The sequence below is a fragment of the Mytilus galloprovincialis genome, chromosome 7 (assembly GCF_965363235.1).
Source record: "Mytilus galloprovincialis chromosome 7, xbMytGall1.hap1.1, whole genome shotgun sequence".
In the NCBI taxonomy this organism is placed as follows: domain Eukaryota; kingdom Metazoa; phylum Mollusca; class Bivalvia; order Mytilida; family Mytilidae; genus Mytilus; species Mytilus galloprovincialis.
Window position 1 is genome coordinate 14,196,037 of NC_134844.1, and position 22,201 is coordinate 14,218,237.

Genomic DNA, 22,201 nt, shown 5'->3' on the forward strand with positions numbered 1-22,201 from the left:
TTTAATAATATTTATATTGGCTATATTCATCTTAAATTTTAAAAAATTATATCCTAATTATCTTCCAATGTTGCTCATCATTTTCTTCAAACAATAATTGTTTTATCCATTTTTGTTGAATTGTTGAAATATAAGTATTTATACAAATCATTTTTAATCCCCCTTCCGTATAATTTTGCAACAAAGTATCTCTTTTAATCATATCTCTTTTCCCATTCCATATATAGTTATATATCATAGTTTTAATGTTTTGTATAAAATCTTTTGGTAATATCATATTGCTTGCTATATATGTTATATTTGGCAGTATTATAGACTTGACTACACTTATTATTTCTAGCATGCTTAGCTTTTTTTTTAATTTTATCAGCTTGTTTTTGACAATTAATTTTTTTTACAGTTTTCTTAATTTTAGCCAAAATAAATGTTCAAGCTTTTTATAGGTTCTTTCGTTCAATAAATTCTATTTAATTTTAATCCTGAGAATGAGCCAAATGTTTCTATTAAGTTTCTGGCTAAAAATATTTCCTTTTTGGATTTTAAAAATAAGGTTGTGTCGTCAGCAAATTGACATATTTTTATGCTACAGTCTTTTCAATTTGATTTAATTCGAAACCCTTTGATATTTTTCTCAGATCTCATTCTGCATGCTAGTACCTCCACCGCTAGTACAAAAATCAAAGCGGACAACAGACATCCTTGTCGAATTCCACGACAGATCTGAAAGGGGTTTGATATCCACCCATTATTTACAATTAGCCTGATATACCATTGTATATAGTCTTAAACCAGTGTGACCCAGGGGTGTGGAAATATTTGTTATGAGCACTAGTCTTGTCCCCGGGCAAGTGAAACATAAAATTTTACTTGTCCGGAAATTTTTTTTACTTGCCCTGATGATCCCAAGAAATATTGAAGTATTTCTTGTTGGCTAATATAATTTATTATGATTCTTACTTAGCACTGTTGTGCATCACAAACAAATGAAATCTATTTGTTTATATGTGTAAAAAATTAGGAAAGTAGAAAATGGGTTGACATCAATGGGACAGAACACTACAGCAAAGCAACCAATGAAATGACATGTAAAGGACAATTTTGCAGCAGTTTTTGAATAAAATTGTAGCCAGTAGTTACATATACTAAATTTGAGGACAGTGATTGAAGAAATTTAAAATAAATGATAGATAAACTATTGATTTTGTGGTGTTTCTCTCAACTAACACACTTGTTTTTTTGCTTGATTATTTATTATTGTCTTGATGGGCAATTAAAGCGTCCCTTTCATTTTCCACTTTGACAACAAATAATGTTGACCTTTCATCTATAAATAAGACCTCATCTACAAATAAGACAAAAACTTAATTTATTTTCCGAATTTCCATAGATAGCCAGGGGCAATCTGATATCCACGATGTCTGAATTTCTCGCTTCCGTTTTTTTTAATACTCTGTGTCCTCCATTTGCATTTAAGGTTTTCTACTCGACTCATGACTCTTTTTGTCTTGCTTGCCCACCTTTTTATTAGGTATTTATCAATCTGAATCTCGATACGAAATTTAAAGAAATGACACTTCCAGTAAATGATGGATAAAACCTAGTCGACGATCCCGGGTCAATGGACAAAGCAAATGCAATGTTACGTGACTCGGGTTCGCATACTTATTTTTATTTATTCTGATAATCGATATATTTCCGGTATCATGTTTATCGTCATGAACATTGATGTTTTTACTTGCTGAACATTGGTTTCTTTTACATAAATTAAACATCGTACACTTTATACGTTTTGAAATTAATTTTATATTTTTTGTTGGATTTGAACTTTTGTCTTGTATATTTTTTTACTTGTCCACGTGCAACCAAGACAAAAATAATTACTTGTCCGGTTGTTCAAATGTACGAGTCGGACGAGTCGGGCATAGCATTTCCACACCCCTGACTGTGTATAAAATATTTTTAAAATCCAATTGTTTTTTAATGTTTGTTTCATGAAAAACCAATCAATTGAATCAAAAGCTTTTGAAAAATCTAGAAATTAAATTGATATTTCTACATTGAAGTTTTTTAACATAGTCAATGACATCTTGTACTTGTCTGACATTGAAACCAATGTGTCTTATTTTATCATAGCCCTTCTGGTCGGCATTAACAATATTGGGTAGAACTTTTTTCAGTCTTTGTTCAACAATTTTAACATCTACATTTAATAAAGTTATTGGTCTATAGTTATCCAGATATTTTGGATCATTCTTTTTAAAGATCAGTGAAATTGCCCCTTTTTTGCGAATTTGTCAAATTTACTTGTTATATGACTCATTATATACTTTGGTTAGTAACTTTTGAATTTGCGGCCAAAATTTTCTATAGAATTCTACATTAAGTCCATCTAAACCTGTAATTTCTTTTGATGTCACTAGCCCTTCTAAACTATTACTATCTTTATCTGAGAGGTTTTTTCCTATTTTAGTATTTTTTTTTTAAAGACTTCAAATACATGTATTGAAAATCACCTGAATATATTTTACCTTCAAAGTATAACCAAAGGAGGTATACACAAGGAGCCCTGTGTTAACAATGATCTATCGTCCAGGGATAAACAGTGGACTCTATTGTAAAAAAAATCTATTTTATATTGTTGGCATACATAAGTTAAACATTCATATTAATAACACAGACAGAGTTTGCGTATAAAATATTTATAACATTCTACAGTAAATAAAATACATCAAAAGTCCAGAAAAAACACACTACAATCTACACAATAATTGACCTTTACTTATAATTGACATTTAATTTTTTGTACTTTTAACACGTACCTGGATTACATTGTAATGTGTTTAGAGAACAAATACAGGTCTTTCCACCAAAAACCATCAATTTAAAAATGAAAGTAGTAAAATTAGGTTTAAAATGTCATTTCAATTATCAAATGATAGCTTGTTGTACGCTGATTCCAAAAATATCTGGTTTCTATACAATATTTTTTAAATAAAGGGGATAATTTGTTACTTCCGGTTTGAAAAATGTTACTTCCAATACTATCTGAATATTTACTTGACACTGATTCCTAAAATGTATGGTTCTATATACTTTTATATTAATACAGTACAAAACATAGCGACTTACGGTTCACACAAGGTCACTACCGGTAGTTTTTTTACATGGTTAAATGGTTTCAAACCTATTGCAAAAGGTCTAACGGCTTTATCATGTATACATTTGAGGTAAAATCAAAGGTCAATATCTAGAACGTCAAATTAAGCTTTCACCTTGAGATCAATTTCAAGCTCATAAACCAAGTACCTTAAATCAGAAAACCATAGGTCTTAATTATATTTGGTAAATGAGTTATATCACCATATGCGTATTTTCAAATACAAGAGGGGAGAAAACTCCCTTTTACGTTCAACGTACCCTTGCAATTAAAATTTTACGACATGTCGCAAACTAACAATTTCGGAAAAATAATAGGTCGATATCTTATACGGTTTCTGAAAATGAGTGGAAATAAGCCAAATTCAAAATTTAGAATATGACCTTCACCTTTGACCTTGACCTAATTTTCATTTTTTTTTACCAAGGACCTTAAATCAAAAGACCCTAGGTCTCTATCACTTATGGTTTACAAGATAGAAATACATATCACTTATATCAAATGCATAAGGAGAAATAACTCTCATATGGAGTGTTCAAATCGCTTCAGTCAACATAGGACAAATCATGCGAAGGATATAACAAGCAATTTTATAAAATAAATTTGTCGCTTTCTTTTATGGTTGCGAAGGAGTAGTAGCCACAAGGAAAACAGTGTTTTGGGAGATAACTCCTACAAAGAAAAGTATTCGGTTACCCAGGGAAAATGTCAAAGGCGCATAAACTGTTCGATATCATATACCAAATATCTAAGCGACATATTTAACAAAATTAGGCGGAAGAAAAAAAACAAGAAAAACAATAGGTCTTCCCACAGAAAAGTTGAAAGACCTAATTAATAAGTCACTTACTAATGTATAAGATTGATTATAAGTTTTATTTCAGCTGCAAAATTTTCTTTTTTGGAAGATAATGATTTATCCATTGATTCAATTAAACTGCCCAGTTCCCGTTTTGCATATGATATCAATTGACTGGAAGTAAAAAAATTAGACTGGTATTTGATTATATTCATACATTTCCAAATACTCCATTTAACTGTATTCATAATCGTATTAGTTATGACATTGCACTTTTTGTTGTAATCGTACATTCCTAGTACGATAAGTTCTTCGCTCAACGGAATATATACTTATTAAGTACACTACATGTTTTAAGCGCATTAAAAATATGTTCCCAAACAACCATTATAATGTTACAGCTGTGAAAAGGTGTGTGAGAGTTTCGTGTTCTGTTTTACAAAAATGACATTTGCCATTATTTGATTTGCCGATTCTAAATAGTTTTTGCTCCGTATAGATAATTTTATGAACAATTTTCCAGCTAATTTGATTTGCTTTCTTAGAGGATATACTTTTATTAAAATGAAAATTTAAAATTTAAATATCCAGATCTTTTTCCACGGTAATTCAGAATTATACTGAATATTCCATTTTATTTGACAGTTTGGAACTATATCTAAATTTAACGAATATTGGATTAATTTCAAAGATATCTCACATGGGATTACTACTTTATTCTGTTTATCGTAGAATTAAAATGTATTTTCAATGTAATAACCATTTTTGGGAGGTTCGGGGTCAACGTGGACGTTTTTTAGTCTGTCCTTGAACAATTTTGGAATAGCTAATTTCAGCCTTGTCCATTCCGAAATCCAGTTTATTTTATCTTTAAGAATATTGCAGATAAAGTTGTCGCTTTTGATATTTTCATCCCAAATATCTTGTATTGTATGAATTCAACTTTTTCCGAAGTTAGCGAAAAACATAGGTTTTTAGTTGTATTGAATTTTTATGTTTCCAAAAGGTTGTTGGTTTAAGATATCGTTTTTATTTATTGGACTTTGTATACTTAAATTTGTTTACCACGTTTTAATTAAATCAAGATAGTATTTTGGAAAATTTTCCATTTGTAATCCTCGTAAATCCGAACACTTTGCTAAAACATTATCACAATTATATTGGATATCAAACTTCTGTAGCCATCATTTGGCTATTGTGTTCCAGTTATCGGTTTTTGATCTTAAAATCTTTTGCATACTTTTGAATTGTTTGGATTTAATGAACGAGTCTATATTGATAATACCAATACCCCTTCCTCTACTGGTAAACAACACACTTCCCTTTTAATTAAATTTACTTTCCCCTCCCATATAAAATTCAACATTACATTGTTTATTTCTTTTTTTATATTTTTCAGGTATACCTCGCATTTCGATTTCGAACACTATTTTAGATATAATCAATGCTTTTAATATTAAGACCCTGCCCTTCAATGTTAGGTCACGAGATTTCCAAACCTCAAGACACGCCTTAATATTCTTTATTTTTTCTAACCATATAGCTTCTATATGAACACTGTATCCATGGATAACTCCCAATTCTTTAATTGGTTCACTTGACCCCCTTTTTTTATATTTTGGTGTTTATTTTTCCAACGACCCAAATATACCCCTACAGTCTTTTCATAATTTATCTTAGCTCCCGATGCTTTCTCATATATTTCTAAAAACCTTAAATGTTTCCTCGATTGACTCCTCTGTTCTATTAAAAAAAATTGTGTATCGTCTGCAGACATGTTAATCTTAACCTCTTTCTTTTCATTTTCTGTGTTAGAGTGGGGTAAATTTATTCCTTGAATTTTTTGGATTAGCCCTTATTGTGGCTGCCATCAGCTCTGCTTGTAAAATGTAAAGCATCGGCGATTTTGGACAGCCCTGACGGATTGATCTAGAAATTGGGACGTATCTTGATTGAACCGTTAGTCATTAAACAAGTTTTAGCATTTTTAGTAACATTTTAACCCATTCACGAAAAGTTTCCCCTAATTGAAATTTTTCAAAACATGCATCTAACCATTCCCATTCTGCATAGTCAAAAGCTTTTGTTTTGTCAAGAAAAATGATTGATCCTCCCTCGTCTTCCATATCTATAAAATCAGAAATATCTTGCAGCATTCTTTGAGAATCAAAAATATTACTGCCCTTAACAAAACCTTTTTGATCTGTTTCTATAATTGATGGTAGAACTATTTTCAAACGTTCAGCCAGAATTTTTGAGCAAATTTTATAGTCTACATTTAATAATGTTATAGGTCGCCAGTTTTTAATATCCTCCCTCTCCCCACTTTTATATAATAAGCTTATCATGCCAAGTCTCTGCGATTCGGAAAGTGTTTTATTAAAAAAGGTTTCTTTTAATATTTGAGTAAGCTTATCCTGTATCAAAAACCAATATTCCTGATAAAATTGTGCAGCTATGCCATCTTCCCCCTATCGATTTATCCCTTTTCAATAATTTAATTGCTTTGAAAATTTCATCTTTTGTAATTTTACTATCGCATAAACGTTTTTCTGCTTCAGATAGAGTTTTATTTACGTTATTTAGTATTTTTTTCACAGCCTCTCTATTACAACCCCCTGAGGTAAAATGTTTTTCCTAATTAGAGATTTCATTGATATTTTATTTTTGTATGTGCCATTTTCGACTTTCTATTTTAGTATTTTGAATATATTCTTTAGTATGTAATTTATCTGGATTTGATGATTTATATAGTTTTTCATAATATTTTACTTCCTCTTTTAAAATTTCAGTTTGGTCTGTTTTAATATTGCCTTTATTGTCATACAATTCTATTATAGTTTTATTTATTTGTCTTGAATTTTCTAAATTCAAGAAAAAAGCAGTATTTTTTTCACCTATCCATTTTGCTCTTGAACTTTTTTGAGCTCCTTTAGTTTTTTCAAGGTATAATTTATCTAATTGGTCGTATATATTTTTTTTCTGCGAAAGTAGTTCAGAGTTATTAGTACTTTCACTTTGGTCTAATTTAATATTTAGCTTATTAAGGTCGTTTTCATAAGTTTGAATTTTACCTTTTTTTTGTTTTGCTTTTCGTTTGCAAAAATCTAGACTGCTGTCCCGAAATTCAGATTTAAAGTTATCCCACAGTATACCTAAATTTTCTGTCGTTTTTTCTTGTTTTCGTAATATTAGTACTGTAGTCTATATCATTCAGTATTGATGAGTTTAATTTCCAGTATCCTTTTCCTTTGTTTACTTTTTGAATTCTGATTTAAAAAAAAAAACTGTTATGGTCTGTTGATTTTAATATAATAGGCCTTATATCTGCTTTGACTATTTGTGATTTACAATCTTTACTTAAAAGGAAGTAGTTGATTCTAGTTGCTTCTAGTCCTGATTTTCTACGCCACGTATATATATTGAATTTGTGTTGGGTTTTTATCTCTCCATGTATCTATGAATTTGAAATATTTTATGAGCGTTTTAAACCCGTGAACTGGTTTGTCAAATTTGTTTTTTGTTTTTTTTTTATTTTTTGTATCATTAATTTTTAGAATGTCTTTAAAATCTACTCCCATTATAATTTGGTCAAAGCTATGCTCTTGAGTCCAGTGTATTACTTTTTTAAAGAAGGCATTTCTTTTGTTTGCTATATTTGGTGCATATATATTTATAAGAGAATAGACAGTATCTCCTAGTTCAACATTAATTAATAGATAACGTCCCTCCTGATCTTTAAATTCATTTATAATATTATATTTTGTTTGTTTTGTAAACCAAATAGCTACACCCCTTGATGCGCTACTATCCAAACTATGAAAAATTTCTCCAGGTAAGTCATTATTTAAATTGGCATTCATACTTCTGGTAAAATGTGTTTCTTGCATCATTAAAATTTAACATTTTTGATGTTTGCACCACTCAAATAACCTTTGTCTTTTTTCAGATTGCAGTAAACCTTGAGTGTTTACAGAACATGTGTGAAGTGGTTTAAGAGTCATTTGGGTGAAAAGGTAAGTTTGTTTACTTTTTTATTATCCTTCATTAGGCCACACCAATTTGATTCCTTGTTCGACGGACCCGCCCGCACCTATTTTTTTCAAAACAGAATTTTTTTATTTTTTTTATATTCCCGCTTCCCGCATCCGGAATTGTAATCATGTCCATTTCCCGCACCGTTTTTTTGTAAATATTATTAAAACAACAAAAAATTGGTTACTTTCCCCCTTACTTATATTCCCTATTAAAAAATGTTCGTTTTTAGAATAAAGTACAAAGAACTTCTGAAGGATTTGCCTTCAACTGCAATTATATTGTATGCTGGCGAAATAAAACTATCCATAGCCGCTGCATGTTTATGCACCTGTCCTGATTGATTCAGGGGCCTGTCGTTCAGCAGTTATCGTTTGTTGATGTTGTTCATTGGTATTTTCCCGTTTGGATATACATGATATATAAATTTGATCGTTGGTTTTCCTCTTCGAATTGTGTACGCTAATGATTTTGGGGTCCTTTATAGCCTGATGTTTGGTCTGTATCAAAGCCCTGTGTAAAAGGCCGTACTTTGACCTGTGTTTGTTATTATCAGGTTGAGAACAACCCTCCCTCAGACAAGGGGTCATTTTACTGATGTAGAAGAGAAAATAGAAATACCAAGGATTTGTATAGTTCTTCTATACAAAACCTTTGAAAACTTAGAATTTTGTACTCAAAAAGAGGAGAGTTACATCATATTTTAAACAGCTTTTTCTAAAAGAGGGGTCCACTTGTTTTGAATAATATTAAACTGTTAAAGTAAATGTGTTAACATGGTTGAAGTCCAGGAATATTCTTGGACATGTTTTGACCATTTAATACCAGATAGATATATAGTTCTTTGAGAAAATATGAGCCTTTTGTACAAACAAATATATTATAACTTATATTGATCCCTCATAAAACATGTAAAGGGGATTTTTTTAAGATTAAGGGGTTGTCCCCAAACTGATATGACTTGGAAGGAGAATTGTCTCATTGTCAGTCACACATACATAACCCAGATTTAATTATTTCTTGGTGAACAGGGAAAAAATACTTCAGAAATTAAAGAAATGTCAAAGTACAAGTGATAAATCAAGCTTTGATATTGTCAAAACCTACTATTTTATGTTTACAAAAAAAATTATAATCGCTCGCCTTCACTTTTCAAGCTTCGCCTCAAAAATTTGCAAATTAAATATTTTTTTATTAAAATTTTCTAATCGCTCGCTCGCCCCAAATTTTGGAGTCCAAAAACCCGTAGAACAAGAAATTAAATTGGTGTGGCCTTAGTTTTTTTTTTTTATTATCCTTCTTTGTGGTTGTTCTTTTCTTTTCTTTTATTTTTTCCGATAACGTACCATTCATTTATTATCGTCTCCTCGGAGACGATATAAGAATTGAACGATGGACAGTCAGTGCGTGAATGCTTCTTACTACCTGATTGGAAGATATTACGAGACGTGAATAACAAAAGTTTATTGATTGGTTAGGACAATCCAAACCTAGTAAATGTCCTTCAATCCCGTAGAGTATTCATGGCCAACTATTTTCCTCAGTGTAAGCCAGTACGAGTTATCGCGCATGATTTTAATTTCTTATCCGTCTGATCAGTCTTTTGTGTGTTTGATATCTTATCAAGACAACATGCTGAGTTTGTAAAGACAATGTTGCCACTTGTTAATAATTTGACAACCGTTAGTAAACAATGTTATAAATATATGAAATTGTAGCATGCTAGGTTCCGCATGAATACGAGTTGTATAAACTGACTTTATTTTCGAAAGATAAAATTCGATTTTACCCACGGATCAAACCATACATACAAAATAAAAAGTCAAAAAAGGACAAATATGAGATCATGATTATCAAACATATATATATATTTCGACGTAAACCCGAATACAACGTAACTGTTTGCTTTATTTGGTGCATATTTATTTATAAGGGAATAGACATTATCTCCTAGTTCAACCTAGAATTTGAATACACATACACAAACACAAACTCATTACCACATTATGATTTTTTGTTAAAAGAATAAATTCAGTCTGTTTTACCTCCAAGAATTGTATGTGTATTTTTTTTAACTAATTTTTCAGCCCTGATTTCTTAGAGACATTTCAAAATTGGCCTTCACCATTAAATGCTTCTATAGTGCTTTTGCCTGCGACGATGCAGTTTGTTAATAAATCAAAATGAAAAACACGCTACAGTACATAAACGTATTGTCCTTTAAAAAGCTTTAATTTTGCTATGTGAAAAAAAAGAGAAATGTCGTATTAATAAAGAATAAGTATAAATGTACAGCTAAATTTTCAAATTTCTTTAAAAATGTCTTCAGTTAGGACAAACATTTTAACGATGTGAAAAGCAGCGTCATCTATATAAAATAAACTTGCAGATTTTGGCACTTCTATAACATTCACTGGCTACCTATAGAACAGTAGACAATTTCTCAAATTTTTTTAAGTTTAGATGTTCTGAGAAAGTTTTTCTAAAAAAGATCAGTTTGCAGGTCATGATCATCTTACAATGGACACTCTATCAATACATGTTCCTCAGTTTCAATAATATTTATACACGTTTCACATGTTCGTTGATGGAAGGATAGGTCTCTCACTAACAATAATGATATAGTCTTAGATTACTTGTTTTTTTTTATAGATATAAGTCAATCGAAGCACATACTAATGAATTTATGTACTGATATTCTCAAACCATGGAAGTAATATTGAAATTTTTAAATATTGTAAATATTACTTCCATGCTCAAACTTAGTACCCTGCCCGGAAAATAATATTACTGATATGTAAAGGAAAGTTTTAAACACGGATTTGACTGAACTTGACAGTGTTATCTGAAATTCACAACAGGTGATCAAATACATGATGAAATTTGTGAACTTCACGCGGATATCTTTAGAAAACATGCTAATCGAAACAACAGGGGTCGCAGGCATCTGTTTTCATGTATAATTTCAAATTTAACGATTCCAATTTTCTCATTCATTCGATAAATAAAAGAATAAAAAATTCTGCAAATACATGTACAATATAAATGCAAGAAGATTTGGTATGAGTGCTAATGAGACAGCTCTCCGTAAACGTTACATTAACAGAACAATAATTAAAATAAGTTTCCTTTTTAATACAAGTTTTACATAAATGTTCAAGTACACAATTAAATATATTTCACGATAGAAACTTCTGAAAGGACTGAGACAAATTAAACATACTATTTATTTTGTTCTATGCCATTTTTTCTAAACGTTAAGTGGATAAAAGGAGTATGTGCTTCAAACAAGCAATATACTAGTATATATCACATGTAAAGCTAGGTTCACACTGCCGATCAGATCAACTCGATGATCCCGATTGTCCAAATTTCCACGACCAAGCTCAACCAAATTCTTGATCGGGTCTGTTTACGACTTCTACCCGACCGCCATCCGACTGTACACGACCTTAACTCGACCATTCAAAACTCCTTAATGACTCCATCACGACTCCATCCCGACAATAAAATGAATACTTATTCGACAATTCCGATCAATTCACGATCTCTACACGATCTTTACTCGACTAGTTAGACCAAATCAACTATTCACGATCTCAGTCTGATCTCGATCAAACAAGATCGACCTAATCGTATACGGGTCGTAGGCATAATCGGGAATTGGTCGGGTATGCACATTTTTAGTATAAAAACGTCCAATTTGTTTATTCACTGCCGCTTCGGAGTGGGCATTAAGTGTTACCCTTGTCCGTCCGTACGCACGTACGTCCCAAAATGACCCTTTATAATGTTATATATGCTAGCTGGGGCATTATTGGTGTCCCATGGACACATTCTCTGTTTATTTGGTTATATTCAGTAGACGGTCCGAGTAAAATCATACATTTAAAATATCTACATAGAAATAAAGCAGTTGGATTTGTGGGCAAGGTGATAAGAGCTCAGAGAGACAGGTTAATAGCTGTGACGGAGCTTGTAGAGTGCATAGAAGACGAAGAAGATGGTGTAGACATCAACAGGCGCCGAGAAATCTAGGCGAGGCAGTGGCTGACACGACGACCACTGTGTGGGCAGTTTGAGAGACTTGCACTAACTCAATAAAGAGGAACCCAATGCTTATAAAAACTTTAGTGGTCAACACTTTTTGTGCTGACATGAATTATCATTGATATTGTTATATTTGTAAATTAACTGTTTACAATTTTTTAAATTTTTTGAAATACTAAGGCTTTTCTACCTCAGGCATAGATTACCTTAGCTGTATTTGGCAACACTTTTAGGAATGTTGGATCTCAATACTTTTCAACTTCGTACTTTATTTGGCTTTTCTAAACTTTTTTGGATTCGAGCGTCACTGATGAGTCTTTTGTAGATCAACCGCGCATCTGGCGTATATAAAGAAATTAGTCCTGGTATCTATGATGAGTTTATTCTCATAGTGGACACTGATATGTTTTATTGCTCTGTTCCGGAAATGACACCACAAAATGAGATTTGTCACTGGATTAGTACCAATGTTAAATAGAAATATACATAAACTTTACCATCCCCATTTCCTTGCTTTCTTACAAATAATGTCAAATATATGTCATGTAATACGTATTTTTCATAGATTTGATATCCAGTAGTTGAATGATGTCGCATATTTTCTCAAAATTTGACCCAAAGTAGAATTGCAATCCCCTGGAGTGATACCTTTTCTAAAACAGTTTACAACTTTACAGAAATCTATTAAGAGATCAAGAGTGCATTTCTTTCTGACCAAAGTTTTGTAAACGTTGTGTGCCGTTTGTCATAGTTTGTTAAACGTAACAGAAGTAGAAACAAATGCATTGTTTGGTTAAAGGGGATTGAAATTTTGAGTAATTTTAGACAATGTTTTGAGTCATGACAAGCAAGAACACGTTTAGATAATTGATTTAATGTTAAAGTTAAAAATAACTGCATCATTTGAACACGACAAACTGTAGACGCATTTGCAGCGAGTATATAGTTTGTCAAAGTTTATGCAAACTTTCAAAAGTATGTTAAAAACAAATGATCAAAACTTGTGCTCGCTGAACAGTTTGTATCGTTACTGTTAGAAAGAATTCGCATCAAATAAGAAATATTTGTCTTTCGTCTCATTTTTGTGTGAAATGACGTCAAAAAGTTCGAATGAAAATAAAATTGACTGTAAGGTGACCTATAGTTGTTATTGATAATTTCTGTGTCATTTGGTGTTCTGTGAAGAGCTGTATCATTATCAATTTCCACAAACACTTCTGGACAAACGGAAAATACGGAGAGACAAAACAGAAAATAGCCCATAAAACAGGTAAAATATAATCTTGATGTTCTTATAAACCAACTATAAAAGATAACTTAGTCATCAGCAGTCTAACAATGAATATTATTGCACAATCACTTTTATATTTGATATTTAAATATTTAAAATCTGCCGGTGCCAAAATTGCAGGATTTTCTTCCCTTCCGGAACATCTGAGATCATCCCACATTTTGTTGGGTTACGTGTTGCTAAGTTTTTAGTTTTCTATGTTATGTGGACTGCTGTTTGTCTTCTCGTCGGTTACCGTTTTTCGCAACGGCTGTGTCGGTTTGTTTTCGACCTCTGAGTTTGATTGTTCCTTTGGTGACCCTTCCCTGCAAAAGTAAAGACATGTACTGTACATGTAGGAATGTTTGTACAGTCAAAAATAATGTTGCTAATATATTTTTGCGGAAGCATAGTTATGAGAGTTAATCAGAGCTGCACACACTTTTAGAGAATCGTGTAGCACTCATGTGTTCTCGTATATGGCCGAGTAGAGATCGAAGAGTGGTCGAATGTGGTCACGAAGGGATCGGGTATTGGTCGAATTGGTCTGGGATAATATAAATATACAAGTCGCAGTGATCTGTAAGAGATCGGGCATTGGTCGAGTTAATCTGGAAATTATCGGACATTAGTCGAGCAAAGGTCGAAATGATCGAGTACTGATTGGTAAAAATTTTGTATTCAGACCAAACTCGATCTCTGCACGATCCTTTCCCGATCAGTTCGACCGCTACTCGGCGAATTCTCGATCTCTTCTCGAGTGACTTGCTTCTCGGTCCTTACTCGAATGTTTTTGACATGTCAAATAGTTATGAAAAGCACCAGGATTATAATTGAGTACGCCAGACGCGCGTTTCGTCTACATAAGACTCATCAGTGACGCTCAATTCGAAATATTTATTAAGCCAAACAAGTACAAAATTGGAGAGCATTGAGGATCCAAAATTCCAAAAAGTTGTGCCAAACATGGCTAAGGGTATGTATGCCTGGAATAAGAAAATCCTTAGTTTTCGAAAAATTCAAAGTTTTGTAAACAAGTAATTTATAAAAATGACCACATGATTGATATTCATGTCAACACCGAAATGTTGACTACTGGGCTAGTGATACCCTCGGATAGAAAGTCAGATCGATGACGAGCAATGTAGACTATCCCGAACATTGTTGTCGATTTAGTCAGACCAGTCTCTCGATCACGTAATTTGTCTTGATCGGGCTTGATCGAGTTGATCTAATCGGCAGTGTGAACGTAGCTTTAGATAGTACAGCTATTCATATTGCCAATCAAAAGCAGTGAAAATGTATCAAATTGATGAAAAAAAATTGACATATAAGATTTCATTCCAAATCCATCTACTACAAAAGATCTTCTGAAAGTGTTACTGCATCTGGAAAATTTAAGATAATGACACGTTTCTTGTTTCATCAAAACTATTTGGTCTTTTTAGAACATGAGAATAATATATATAAAATATGTATCTATTACTTCTATGTAAATCAGATGAACATGTTTAAGTCTCAAAATTGTTTAGTTACGGCCGCCTAATTATCTAAAAAAAAAACATATTCATTTTAGATAGGATTTCAAATTTTTATTTACTCTTCACGAAAAACATCCAAAAGTCGTAGTGAAAGATTTTATATTATTCAAAATTAAAAGTTTCACTTCTTTTACTTTACTGAATTTTTAAATCATGATGTAAAACATTTTATTTAATGTATAAATATTTTATGTACTAATAGATTTATCATTGTTTTGTGACCTGTGAGCGATTTACTTGGTAGTACCATGGAAGTACATGTACTATATCAATCTAATACTTCCATGGACTTAGAATTTTTCTCGCAATCGTCAAACAATGACAACAACTCCAGTTTTGAAAAAAAGGCCCCGATTCATTAAATTTTCTAAACTACCAAATATATACCATTGGAAAGATTATAAAGCAAAGAACATATATTTATGCCAATGAACTTATTTCTAAGAATAGTGAAAGATGTATTCATTTATGGAAACTCCTTTGCCACGTTTTTGGTTTTGGATTGTATGAAGTAATAATATTTTATTGTAAATTTATCGATATCGACTTCGATCAAATTTAGCGCATGCGCACTGCGGGTGCTGATAATAGTTGCGTATGTGGATTTGTTATCTCTATTTTAGCAATTGCACATGTTACTTTTATCTATAAATAGCCGAATCTTCTGGAGTTTGTAAACAACAACGGTAAACGATATATACTACTTCATAACGTGTAACCTCACGTGTGTGGTACAATTTGTTGATTAATATGCACGTGGTTTATTCTAAATGAATTACTTGCTACAAAGCGAGAACACTTTCCATTTGCATCAGCTAAGAGACGGCTAGCCTATTTTTGAAAGGCTAATACTTGTTGTTAACTCTATCCTTAATTTAAATGACCTAGTTTGTTGGACTTTATCATATCGCCTGTGTGTTTTGACACTGTCACGTGATGAGCGTAAATATAAACAATACCACGTGATTTTGCTATCATGTGACGTGTGTAAATAAAGATACCATGTGTTTTCTATATTGGTTGATTCAAGTTTGTTTATTGAAATGAGGGTTTTGCATAGGTTCTGATTTTTTCCCTGTTTAAATACCATTACCAGTATGTATCTTGTAACAATATTTTTCATCCTTGCATGCAACTTTTAAATTTAAATGTATACACTTGTTTACCAACTTATTTTTGCATTCAATACAAATAATGTGACATCCTTTTGGCGCATTGGTTTCATTAAACCACATGCAGACTAAATGAAGGCCGTGCATTGACCTATAATGGTTTGCTTTTATATGTTGTTATTTGGATGGAGTGTTGTCTCATTGGCACTCACGCCACATCTTCCTATAACTAAATATTTTTGTATATTTGTTTTGTATAAACATAAAACATTGTTAATACAAATGAGATATTTACAATTTAAAAAATACATTGTATATTTAATGTGTTATTGTGTCATATTACTATTCTTGCAGTTACTTTTTCTGCTTTTTTGGACAATTTTCTCTCTGATGTAATTCTTCTGGAGGTGTAACTGGTGACTTTTCAAATACATTGTACGTTCAAAAGGCATTTCACATTTGTTGACTTTGGTGTTTTTGGTACTGTTTCACTAGTTGTATTTGATGTTTTAACAACGTGTACATAGTCTGACATATTACTTTGGGTTTGATTCTGTTTTTTTGCTTTCTTTTTTTCCGTCTTTCGTCATTTCTACTGATATTGTCTTGTGGGGTGTTTTGGGCTTCCTGTTGAATTGACTGAGATGAATTTATATTGTCTGTATCACTTAGGTTTTGTGTCGCTTTCGGATTTCCTTCATTGTTTAGCTTTTTTTTTTGGATTCTGTTGATTTACTATCGGTTTCATTTCCTTCTTCATCTCCTGTTTGTAGTTTTGATGTTTCGAGATCCTGAGCTTTCTGTATTGTCTTGTTCATCCTATGTGAACATGCCTTCAGTGCATGCGTCTTGTTTGTGACCAGACTTTCCCATCCTTTACATTTCCAGTCGTTTGTACACTCACCAGCTATGTGTCCTTCTTCAAAGCACTTTCTACAGATTATTTTCTTGTTGCTTCTTGGCTGACCATAATATATTATATTTGCAGAATATTTTCCTATTTTCAGAAATCTTGGAAGAGGATTTTCAAATTTCAAGCAAATGATTATACAGTCTCCTGTTTGACAGTTTTTATTCCGATCTTTGTACCTTAACCGTTCTCTGTAGTGTGAAAGTATTTTGATGTTATATCTTTCAAAAACATATAGTATTTCTCCGTCGTCTGCGGATAGTGGTATATCTTTAATCCTGACTCTAATACAGTCTTCTTTGTCATATTCTGTGAAACGGGGTTTTCTGGTATATATTGTCATGCTCTGACCTTTGATAGAAAGGCCTTTGGATATGAGTGTTTCTCTATCACTTTCCCTATCTTAGTCACATATTTTACAGACTAAATATGATATACATATGTCTTAAATATTATTCCTGCACTTAAATGCATAGAGTAAGTACTTTTCTAAATTAAAGCGTTCCTTAGTGTTTTCAAAAGGAAGTAATTGAACTAATTTATAAGTTGACGGTCTAGTCCAATAATATTTCTTGATAAAGTTCATACGTAGATAACTATAATTTGTTCATTGAAGAATAGAATGAAATTCATCCTCTACTACATTTATATCACACATAATGGACCATTTCAGTTAATGCATGATACAGGGGGATGAATGGTCCTTTCTGAGGGTGTGTAAGGCAAATAATTTTCGATGGTCTTACAGCAGTATGTATTTTTTGAAATGAACAGAAACTCCACATCTGATACATTGTAGGTCTTAATGTTTAGATCTGATAGGTAGTTTTTTATGATGTTTTTTCTGATACGTATAAAAAAACCATCCATATCCACCTTTCAGAAATTAACTGGAATGGCCAAATACACATTCTACTATGTTTACTTATTCAATAAAAACGACCAGTTTAAATACATAGATTGTGTGAGGACAGGAGATTTTTTGTTATCCATTTACGAGCTATAATTACAGGAATACATTTTTGTAAATAAAATTGCAATTCTACATTTGACACAATATACTTATATAATCTACACTTTGGTTATATTTCAAGCGTAAAATGTAACTCAAGTTTTACTTAAAGTGCAATAAATTATTGTTTGTTATAACTGTAGGATACAAACATACAGGATAGAACCGATTGATTTTGAAAATACAGTAGAATTTTAGATGTTACCCCCTTGCGATGTAGAACGTTGCTGATGTGGATTGCATCAATTCCTTAATTTGTAAACTGAAGAAGACGAATGTTTCTCTTTTCCTCATATACAGGTTCCGATCTAACTGGTTTAAAAGGATAAGAAAGAGCCACAATACAAATTTTACTGACCAGTCGGTATTATAGAGAAAACGTGTTTATTCATCCTTGGTCATGTGCAAAATCTATCAAACTTTTTCAGACAAATTAACTGGCAGTGAAAAAAGAAAAATTCTAAGAGTTTTTTATTCACAAAAATAATGTAATTAAATAGCTATAATAATATAAAAATAAACGGTTTAACTAGCAATTATTACAAAAATACCCACAATAACATTCAAAATAAGAAAAAAAACAAAAACAGTAAAACTAAAGAATATGGACAGCAAAGAGAATACTGGGATTCAAACGTATTCCAATAAGTGCAAACCTTTAAATCATTGATCCTAACCATGCTAATATCGCAGCTACCAACTTAAACTATACGATTGCCTTTTTTGTATAATATATAAACTTACAAGTCATGTGTGTCTGTTATACCGATGTAAACTTTAAGGTTCATCTACACATATGAAATAGATACTTATAATGAAACCCATTGGTAGTCGTGAGGTTTCAGTCACACATAACATATTTCAAATGAAGGCATTATAGAAATTACTAGTATTAAAGTTAAATTTTTAAATCAGTTTCATTAGTGACCAGAAATCCGTAACTTAGCCAATTCAAAATTGAATAAATAAAAAAAAAAAATTAAATTCGAATTAATGTTGTATTTACTTATACTGTGAGCTAGAACTCCCCAGAACTTTTGTTAAAGCAGGGCCGTCCAAAACCTCTGTTATAGAAGATAGCTAGCTAGCATTCCTAGAAAGGGTAAGATGCCAAAAACCGGTGGAAAAATATTACTCCGTATTTCTTTTTTAAATCACATATTTTTAAATCCTTCAATCTATAAATCAACTGCGTGTTTGAATAATACTATGTTAAATACTATATACACAATTTTGTACAAACGCATATCTTTGCATGATATTTTTGCAATAGAGAAATGAATGGTGTCTATCAACTAAATATAAAAATTCATTTGGTACTATTTTTTTTTAATATTTGAAAAATAAACTCACCTTTAGCCGTAAGCAGTATGTCAGCCCCAATCGAATTAGTTCCATATACTTTACATTTGTAATATCCCGAATCTTCTATTTGAAAGTTGGTTATTGTGAGGGTTCTTGAATATGCACCAGAGTATCTACCAACATTATTTATCATTTCCCAAAAAGTGGTTCCATCACTGAATTTCTCCCACCGGTTACCATTTGGAAACTGGCAGACAAGGTTTTTGGTTGAACCAACAATAACATTTTCTGGAAAAGTATATTTAATATGATGTATATATATTTATGAAAAGATAAATCTATTCTGTTTGGGCATCACCGCTCCAGAAAACACTTACTTTTGATTTTCACTAGTTCAACGACAAGTGCTAATTCATAGTTGCGTAAACACGTAAAGTATTATAATCATTCACGAAAAGTTAAGATTCAAAGATTGCAACATTTTAATATTTTCTTTTACAACAGTTGCTTTGTATTAAATAATATCTGTCACTTGAAATATGAACACTTCAATACTCACGTAAATGTAAATAGGTTAAGCGTTGTTCAATTAGAGAAACACGTTGAAAAATTATTAGCTGGGTCCTGCATTCGCTTTTCATTGTCCGACTAAAATTTGCATATTTTAAAAATGTATATACCTTAATAAACAATGTTTCCGTGACAATTCCTTTGTCAGATTTGTTTCGGGTTAAGACAAACATTATGAGTTACACAGTGTGCTACATGTAACATTGTTGTTGTTATTGGTTTTGGTAGGCGACTTAATTATGTAGTAATTGCGCCTTAAATTCATATAACATAAGTATTATGTATATATACTTTCAGTCCTTAATTTATTTTTAGTATTACGTTTTGGCGAGTTATTATATCAAACTTTGGCGAACATGGTTGACTGAATTACTCAGAAATATATATATATGTTGAGAGACAAAAAAAAAACAAAAAAAAAAAAAAAACATAACAGAAGATGCTTGTAATAGGAAAATGAAAAATAAAGCAAATGATAGTCCCTAATGAAATGCTTTATTTATTGATAGGTATCATAAAATTGTTTAGAAATGTTATCTGGTTATTCACCTTTGTGTCGTCTGTGATATACTTATATAAAAAAAAGTATATTTAGAAACATGTAACAAGACATGTGCTAGTTAAATGCAACCAATGTTAGGACGTCTCCCTCAATTGATGTAGCAAATAAAGAATCTTTAAAGTAAGGATTGATTGTAGTTATTCCTTTTCCATAACGGCAAGTTGCGTCAATTTATTCCAAATAAATTTCCAAAGACATACTGGTATTTAGTGATTCCTCATTCCCTGACGAGAAAAAACACTTCCGTCATTGAACGAGGAATCACCCCTACCTACACTCTTAATCGCTTATTTAGATATATATATGTATATATACACAACTCGTCTAAACATCAACCCAACAATGTTAGATCTGTAAATTTGCTTTCGCAAATGTTAGGTTCTTCCCTCGCCGGGATTCGAACCCATGCTACTGTGATATCGTGACACCAAATCGCCTGCACTGCAGCCGTCCCGCTAGACCACACGACCACCTGGGCTCTCAATAAAAGAGCTTTCGCTGGCCGTGTGTTACCTTTCCTCGTCAGTTTTAATCTAGCGGCGTACTGCAGTACATGATATATAAGGCATGAAGATGTTATTGTTACAGATCAGCTAAATTATCTATAGTAAAGGATCCTACAAATTAATGTAATATACAGTCACAGAAAATATACAGACTCAGACGTACATATATATATATATATATATATATATATATATAACTCGTCTAAACATCAACCCAACAATGTTAGATCTGTAAATTTGCTTTCGCAAATTTTTGGTTCTTCCCTCGCCGGGATTCGAACCCATGCTACTGTGATATCGTGACACCAAATCGCCTGCACTGCAGCCGTCCCGCTAGACCACACGACCACCTGGGCTCTCAAAAAAAGAGCTTTCGCTGGCCATGTGTTACCTTTCCACGTCAGTTTTAATCTAGCGGCGTACTACAGTACATGATATATAAGGCATGAAGATGTTATTGTTACAGATCAGCTAAATTATCTATAGTAAAGGATCCTACAAATTAATGTAAGATACAGTCACAGAAAATAATTATATTCATAAGTACGTCTGAGTCAGTGACAACCCTACAACAGATGTATCCATCGGATCGCCATCAATGATGGTGATACATGGCTGTGTACATAATGTATATACAACTCGTCTAAACATCAACCCAACAATGTTAGATCTGTAAATTTGCTTTCGCAAATTTTTGGTTCTTCCATCGCCGGGATTCGAACCCATGCTACTGTGATATCGTGACACCAAATCGCCTGCACTGCAGCCGTCCCGCTAGACCACACGACCACCTGGGCTCTCAAAAAAAGAGCTTTCGCTGGCCATGTGTTACCTTTCCACGTCAGTTTTAATCTAGCGGCGTACTACAGTACATGATATAAAAGGCATGAAGATGTTATTGTTACAGATCAGCTAAATTATCTATAGTAAAGGATCCTACAAATTAATGTAAGATACAGTCACAGAAAATAATTATATTCATAAGTACGTCTGAGTCAGTGACAACCCTACAACAGATGTATCCATCGGATCGCCATCAATGATGGTGATACATGGCTGTGTACATAATGTATATACAACTCGTCTAAACATCAACCCAACAATGTTAGATCTGTAAATTTGCTTTCGCAAATTTTTGGTTCTTCCCTCGCCGGGATTCGAACCCATGCTACTGTGATATCGTGACACCAAATCTCCTGCACTGCAGCCGTCCCGCTAGACCACACGACCACCTGGGCTCTCAAAAAAAGAGCTTTCGCTGGCCATGTGTTACCTTTCCACGTCAGTTTTAATCTAGCGGCGTACTACAGTACATGATATAAAAGGCATGAAGATGTTATTGTTACAGATCAGCTAAATTATCTATAGTAAA

The 22,201-nt window shown here is 32.2% G+C and overlaps 1 protein-coding gene across 1 annotated transcript in view; it reads right to left on the reverse strand.

Moving 5' to 3' along the window:
- Positions 1 to 22,201, reverse strand: part of LOC143082373 (receptor-type tyrosine-protein phosphatase alpha-like) — a 120,443-nt gene that overhangs the window by 74,641 nt on the left and 23,601 nt on the right. Inside the window, exon 2 of the mRNA XM_076258021.1 lies at positions 19,240 to 19,479. Within this exon, the coding sequence (XP_076114136.1) occupies positions 19,240 to 19,384 (145 nt within the window). The 5' untranslated portion in view covers positions 19,385 to 19,479. The remainder of the gene's footprint in view (positions 1 to 19,239; positions 19,480 to 22,201) is intronic.